The 6,521-nt window shown below is 50.5% G+C and overlaps 1 protein-coding gene across 1 annotated transcript; it reads right to left on the minus strand.

Annotated features, from left to right (window-relative positions):
• Positions 1-153: 153 nt before the first annotated feature.
• CZIB (CXXC motif containing zinc binding protein) lies at positions 154-5,870 on the minus strand. The gene is made up of 8 exons (XM_032642092.1): positions 5,819-5,870; positions 5,513-5,596; positions 4,193-4,249; positions 3,725-3,806; positions 3,484-3,515; positions 2,146-2,223; positions 1,338-1,403; positions 154-475 (listed from the first exon to the last, which is right to left on the minus strand). Exons 1-8 carry the CDS (start codon positions 5,822-5,824, stop codon positions 398-400), a joined length of 483 nt encoding a protein of 160 aa, XP_032497983.1. The 5' UTR covers positions 5,825-5,870; the 3' UTR covers positions 154-397.
• Positions 5,871-6,521: the final 651 nt, after the last annotated feature.

Below are 6,521 nucleotides of genomic sequence, written 5' to 3' on the forward strand. Positions count from 1 at the left end.
CTCCCCAAGAGCTTGAGAGCCCTTAGGAGCTCTGTGTTCCTATTTTGCAAATTGGATCAGGCTAAGATTCTGTACTGTGGGAAGGTGCCAAGAAGCCATCAAAGCCCTCCAACATGAAGGGGAGTGGAGGGAGTAGAGCGGTTGTTCATCCACCAGTGTAGCACAAACAGGGGCTTTATTGGTGGGGCTCGGGACATTGTGACAGCCCAGCACGCAGGCTGTGAGGGCCTGGGCAGCTGCCAGGAGGCGAGACATGAGGGGACCAGCCTCTGCACTGTGCTGCTTGGGGACAATGTGTAGGGACAATGATGAATAGCGTGATCCAGGATATCCTCATCTCACCCCAACCGTGAATGTCCCTTTTCAGTTCTTAGAGGCAAGTGTGCAGGAAGAGGGTTCAGGACTTCACAAACCGGTGGGTGACCTCGTAGATTCCCACAGACTCCTGAGCCTTTTCGTCATAGTCAGTCCAGTCCTGTGGGAAAAAATGGCAGCGTTAGCCTCATGAGGCAGCCTGGACAGCATGGGGAGTGGAGGACTAGGACTTCAAAGGCCCAGCTCAGGCTCCGGCTCAATCTTCAGGAACATGTCAGACCCAGGACAGAGCCAGAGTGCTCGGGCCTGAATTCCTACTCTTTTAGCTTTGTGATTTTGGGCAAGTCACTAACTTCTCTGAGCCTTCGTTCTGTCCTCTATTAAAAAAAAAGAGGACAGCAGTAGATTTTACACTGAATGTTGAAAGAATCAAGAGTTAACACATGTAAAAGTATTTAGCCTAGGGCCAGGCACATATGAGAGCTCAGTAAACCCAGTTACTGTTATTAGGTGCTATGCAAACTGAATGTTTTTGTCCTTCCTTCCTCTGAGGCCTGACCACAAGCCTTCCTTATTTGCAAGGCACTAACATGTCCAGTTGATTCTTGGTATTCACAGTAGTTACGTTCTACAAAGTCCCCACAAACACTGCTCCCAGGGGAAATACAGGGTTAGGTTCCTGGGAGCATCTGATTCTGTTTAAAAACACCTTATTTAACATACATACATATATATTTATATAGCTGATTCACTAATACTGAACTCACAGCCAACAGTGCTGTATCTCACACCTGAACAAGCTTGTCTGACGCGTATCTTCTCTGTAAGGCACACCCAGCTTTCCTGCGTGTGAACACTAGGCGGCGCTTCAGCACTACACTTGGGGCTATCGTAAACACCAAAATCACCAACAAGAAGCACGGAAGCGTGGAGTCGGCTTCCCACTGAAGAGCCTTGTTCACCAAAAGGGTTATTCCCACCAGGTGCCCTAGAGCTCCCCGCAAGGCCCCCAAGGCCCGTACCTTTTCCTGCAGATTAATGTCACTGAAGACTGTCCCGGATTCCAGACCCTCAGCAGCAAAGCCGGCCTGCAGGTGACAGGAAGGCAGTGGTTAATCTGGGGGAACGGAGGCACTGGTCCGGCCTGTGGGGCCTGGTCAGGGAACTGGCCTTTCTCACACCTCTGGCATCGGAAGACAGAAATACAGTTGGGCTACTGTTCTGGAATAAGTGCTGAGCTTCCATGCCCTGGCAGCTGCCCTGGGACTAGAGTGGTTTCTCCAGATTAGAGCCCTGGCCCAGAAGGCAGGAGGCGTGGGGTAAACCCACCCATTACCCTTGATTTTCTGAAACACCCTGGGCGTGTCACTTCCCTCTCTGGACCTCAGTTTTCTTACTTATGAAACGGGGATGACAATACTCTCTCTTCTGCCTACCTCACAGGGTTGTGAGGTGAAAATGCTACACAAATAAAGTGGCCTGAGCACTGGCTCTGGAGTCGGATAGATGTGGGTTCAAATTACAGCTCCATTGCTTACTAACTGCATCACCCTGGGCAAGTGGCAAAATCTCTAAAGTTCTTTTCTCATCTGAAAAATAGGATGTATAACTTCACAGAGTTACTGTGAGGATTAAGTGAGGTAACATTAAAAGTGACAAGCCTGGTGCCTAACATATATTAGATGCTTAATAAATAACAACTGTTATTCTTAGAAATGAGAATTCCTAGTCCTAGAATTCCTAGTCCACGGTCTCTGCAGGAAGCACAGTTCTACTGTCACTTCCTATACGCCCTCCCCAAAGATACAGGTTCCCCAGGAAGACATGCACCTGGGGCTGGAAATCGACTGGTTCAAGTCCTCGGCACTCAAACTCCACTATCGTCTTGAACTTCTCGTTGTCTTCGGCCTAGAAAGGAAGTGTGTTGAGGAGGTAGGTCCAACTGTGCCCTCAGGTTGACTCCACAGCCCCTGAGAGCCCAGAATGGGACTCAGGGGCAACTCATCCCATCCTGGAAGAAGGCTGCCTTGACACCTGCTTGCCATGAGATCTTCCTGGATGTGGCCTCTGGGGTCAGAGTGCTTGGATGTGAGCTCAGACACAGTTCTGCCTCTCTCTTCCTCTGGGCCTAAGATTGTCAGCTGGAGCTGAGGAAACCACTACAGGTTTATTGTGAGAACCTGAACTAGGTGTAAATTGCCCAGTATAGGACCCGACACTATGCTCAATGAATGGTAGATAAAATTATCAAAATAAAAACTATGAAGAAGAATGTTAAGCTATAAGGTTTCCAGGTCATCCAAAAGGCCCCAGTACACTTCACTGTGGCCTTTTGCTAACCATCCGCCATGCTGTCAAGGCAGGGGCTGACTTAAAGCCTTTGAAGTGGGATATGCATGTGGAGGAGGCACACTGAGGGGGGTGGTACAGCCAGGAAATTCATGCCTCCCTGACCCCTGGGCCCACAGACCCCAAGGACACACCCACACGTTCATTCTCATTCTGTCATTTACTGTAGAAATGCTTCCTGCACACCAACCATGTGCCTGGCCCTGGATTGGTTTTTGTTTGCTGGTCTGTCTCTTCCACTAGATTATGATTTACTTGAGTGCAAGTCCTTGTGTGATTTTTCCCTTTAACTTCAGGACAAAGCTGAGAATTTGGCATAAATCAGACATTTTTCAAAAATACCAAATAGGAATGGATGAAGACACAGACCCAAAGCATACACTCCCTCCCTCACCTTTGGACTAATCTGTTAATGCAGTAACGTATAGATACTTAATAAAATCAAGTATCAAGGATGGATGCACTGTCTCATCCATGGATTCAGAGAAGGCTCACTAGCCCTCCAAGATGTAGACAAGGCAAGTGTTCCCAGCGATGGAAACTGAATGGCCAGGTTGGGTCAGAGGTCCCCTAAGCTCCCACAGCCCAACACCTATAAGAAGGCGGTACAATAGCCTAGTTACGAGTCTTTTTCCTGCCGAGCACTCAGTCAGGGTAAGGTGAATGAATGACTGAGTGAATGAACGAACAAGTAAGCACATGAAGTCAGTCAGTTCCATGTGGGTCACTCTGGTGCAGATATAACTTGAGAACCCAGGCCTCCTAGCTCCCGGCTTGGATCTGATCCCACCATGCCTGCCACTGCAGCAGGAAACTTACATTGTAAGGTTTGATGGTGCTGCTCAAAATCTCTGAAATGTAAAAGAGAAGACAAAGTCGATTTAAGTCCATATCCCGGCCCCACCCAGGTACCCAGATGTGGCCCTGGGCAAGAGTCTACGGCAGAAGCTTGGATCCCTCAGGCCTGGGTCCACCCACAGGTAACATGAGCATGCTTTTGGTCTGGCACCACAAAGCCGATGGCCAGCCTGGCAGAGGTCAATATCCATGGCCTACCTACCAATGGAGTTTTCCCTTGAACACAGCTTGCACTTCTGGACCATGGAGGCACTGCCACGGCCTCCCTTCAGTGCCACGTTGTCCTGGCAAGCAGTAAACAGAACCTCTAGTCACATATCAGTCAGATGTAAGGGTCCCCAGGAGACCCAGTCCTACCACTTATTATCAATTAATATTATAACAATATTTAAATACACACCATCTATATCTACCAAGACCCAGACAGGGTGAGCAACTTGCTAGGACAAGAATCCTGGGAAGGCTTCTTGAGAGCGAGGAAAGGACTTCCCCTTGATTTTGAACTCTGCCTCACATCCCAAAGCCCATTGTTCCCAGTTGATCACACTCTGCCTGCCCTCCCAAACCACAAAAAGTGGGGTCCAAAGACCGGGGAGGTGAGGGCCACATACCCCTGCCCAGAGGCCTATGTGTGTCTGTATATGGGTATAGTGGTGGGGGGAGCGGTTACCGTCAGCCGAATGTACTGCCACTTCTCTGAAATCTCACCACAGTTGCCACATTTCATCTTGGGGAGGGGGAAAAAGAGTATTAGTAAAGAAGTTGGCTCAGTTGGGCAGATGCTGAGGGAAGGGTAAGAACAGTGTGAGGTGGGCAGGCTCATCATCTTGTCAGCAATCTTACCTCATCCTTATGACCAGCCCCACTAAGGACATAACCAGACTTCTCTCTGGGCAAAGTGTTTCTCGTGTTGCCTTGCTCATCCTCCTCTAAGAAGTCCCCAGTCTGACTAGGGATTCAAGGCTCAAGTAGTACAGAAATGGCTTCAAAGTCCCCCCACCCCGTGTTGAGTTAGGAGCTTCCTGTGTGTCCTTACAGGCCCTGTAGGTTCCTGGTAAAAGTATTTATCACTCTGTTGCCACTCCTTCTTTGTCTCCTTCTCTAGACTCTGCTTTTTGAAGCCAGGAAACATCAACTCCTCAAATAAGCCCTGGCACTCGGGCTTCAAAATATTTGGAAATAAAGGTGGGCAGAATGCTTCCTGAAAGATAGGGCTTTTGTCAGGTACTGAAGGATTCTGGGATTTAGACTAAAAGGAAAACAGATCAGAAGCTCCGGGATCTGGGAGAGTAAAGGACCTCAAACTGCTCAGTTAAGAAGAGGACCTCTGTATACCATCCCACTAGAGTACCAGATTTACCAATACAGGATGGGGAATTAAGAATGGAGCCATGCACAAAATTAAATGATTTCACAGTAAATAAAACCTAATCAGCAAAAGAGAAGGTGAAATTATTCTTACTAAATCATCACAAGATCCCTTCAAGTAGCCTTTCGTTTAGTGTTTGTTTACATACCATGAAATACGTTACGGAGGAAAAAATTACAAAAGATATTTCAAGATACTGCCAATTAAGAATTAACCAGTAGGTCTTCCCTGGTGGCGCAGTGGTTAAGAATCCTCCTGCCAATGCCGGGGACACGGGTTCGAGCCCTGGTCCGGGAAGATCCCACATGCCGGGAACAACTAAGCCCGTGTACCACTGCTACTGAGCCCACACGCCTAGAGCCCGTGCTCTGCAACAAGAGAAGCCACCGCAATGAGAAGCCTGCACACCGCAACGAAGACCCAACGCAGCCAATAAATAAAATTTTAAAAAGAATTGACCAATAAACTTAAAAAAGCAAACATAAAATTCTACCCAGAAGAAAAGAGAACATTTAATAAGCATTTCTCACCTAGCTGGAGAGAAAGCTCCCGTTCACCACTGAGATCAGGGTGGGAAACCTTTACGCGGCCCCGGCCCTGGCGCCCCCACCATAGCCTTACCTTCAGGTACCACCGGAAGTCCTCGCCCACTGGCCGGAGGTTGGTGACATTCTCCAGCGTGGCTTTGAGCTGCAGCGCAATTTTCTGAGAGGAGGAGCGCCAGGGCGACGGCGTCAACAGCGCCCGGGCCCGCGCCTAGCCCCTGCCCGGCCCCACCCCTCTCCTCCCCTCCCGGCATGAGCTGTGCCTCCCCGCTCCTTCTCAGCGCGAGCTCACTCCCCTCCTTCCCTCCTGGCGCGAGCTCCTGCCTCCCAGGTTCTCGTCACCTCCCGGCCTCTGCCCCGGCAGCACGTGGCCTCCGCTTACCCCCATAGCGACCCGGCTCAGCCGCCGCTGGCTGCGGCCACTGCTTTCCGGCCCGTCGTAAACGGCGGGCGCCGCATGCGCACCCTCGCTGCGGCTCTGGGCGGGGCGCGGGGCGGGTCTCAGTGCGCCGGGGCTACCCCCGCACACCTGGCTTTTTCTCCCAGGTAAAGTGGTCTTGTGGAGGTAGGCTGAGTCCGCAACTAGCCGGTGCTCAGACCCGCGGAAGGCTGCCTCCAGCAATCGGTAATTCCAGATATTTACTGAACGCCATGCTAGTCTGAGGGATACCGCAGCAAACAAGACAGTCCTGCCCGAAACCTCTGCGGGGTCCGCTTCCTGCCCTTCAGACTCTTGCCTTCCCTCACCCAACCTCGCGCTTGGTCCCTGCCTGCCCTTGGAGGCTTCTTAGATCACGTTCACCCAGCCCAGGGCCGGCTTCGTAGGTTTGAGGGACGGGACCTTTTTCATCTTTAAACTGCTCCTTCCTCCTTCCCCCAGGGGACCTTTCAGAGGGTTGGCTCGTGCACATGTCCTCATTGTGGTCGCCAAGACTGGACACTCCCTTTCAGCTGGCTCTTCTCTGAGTTCCTGGTTTGTTTTCTATCATACATTTACTGAACCTGTGCTCTTGTGCAGGGCACAGTCGAGACCATACAGAAGCTGTGAGCATTATAAGGAACAGCCTGTTTGAGGCTTTTACAGC

This window comes from Phocoena sinus, chromosome 1 (genome assembly GCF_008692025.1).
Source record: "Phocoena sinus isolate mPhoSin1 chromosome 1, mPhoSin1.pri, whole genome shotgun sequence".
Lineage (NCBI taxonomy): Eukaryota > Metazoa > Chordata > Mammalia > Artiodactyla > Phocoenidae > Phocoena > Phocoena sinus.

Excerpts from the sequence above, each read along its gene's own strand:
- CZIB (XM_032642092.1), bottom strand. Across the intron at positions 2,224-3,483 it reads GCACCATCAAACCTTACAAT|GCCGAAGACAACGAGAAGTT; the intron begins GTAAGTTTCCTG and ends CTTCCTTTCTAG. Across the intron at positions 476-1,337 it reads ACATTAATCTGCAGGAAAAG|GACTGGACTGACTATGACGA; the intron begins GTACGGGCCTTG and ends TTTTTCCCACAG.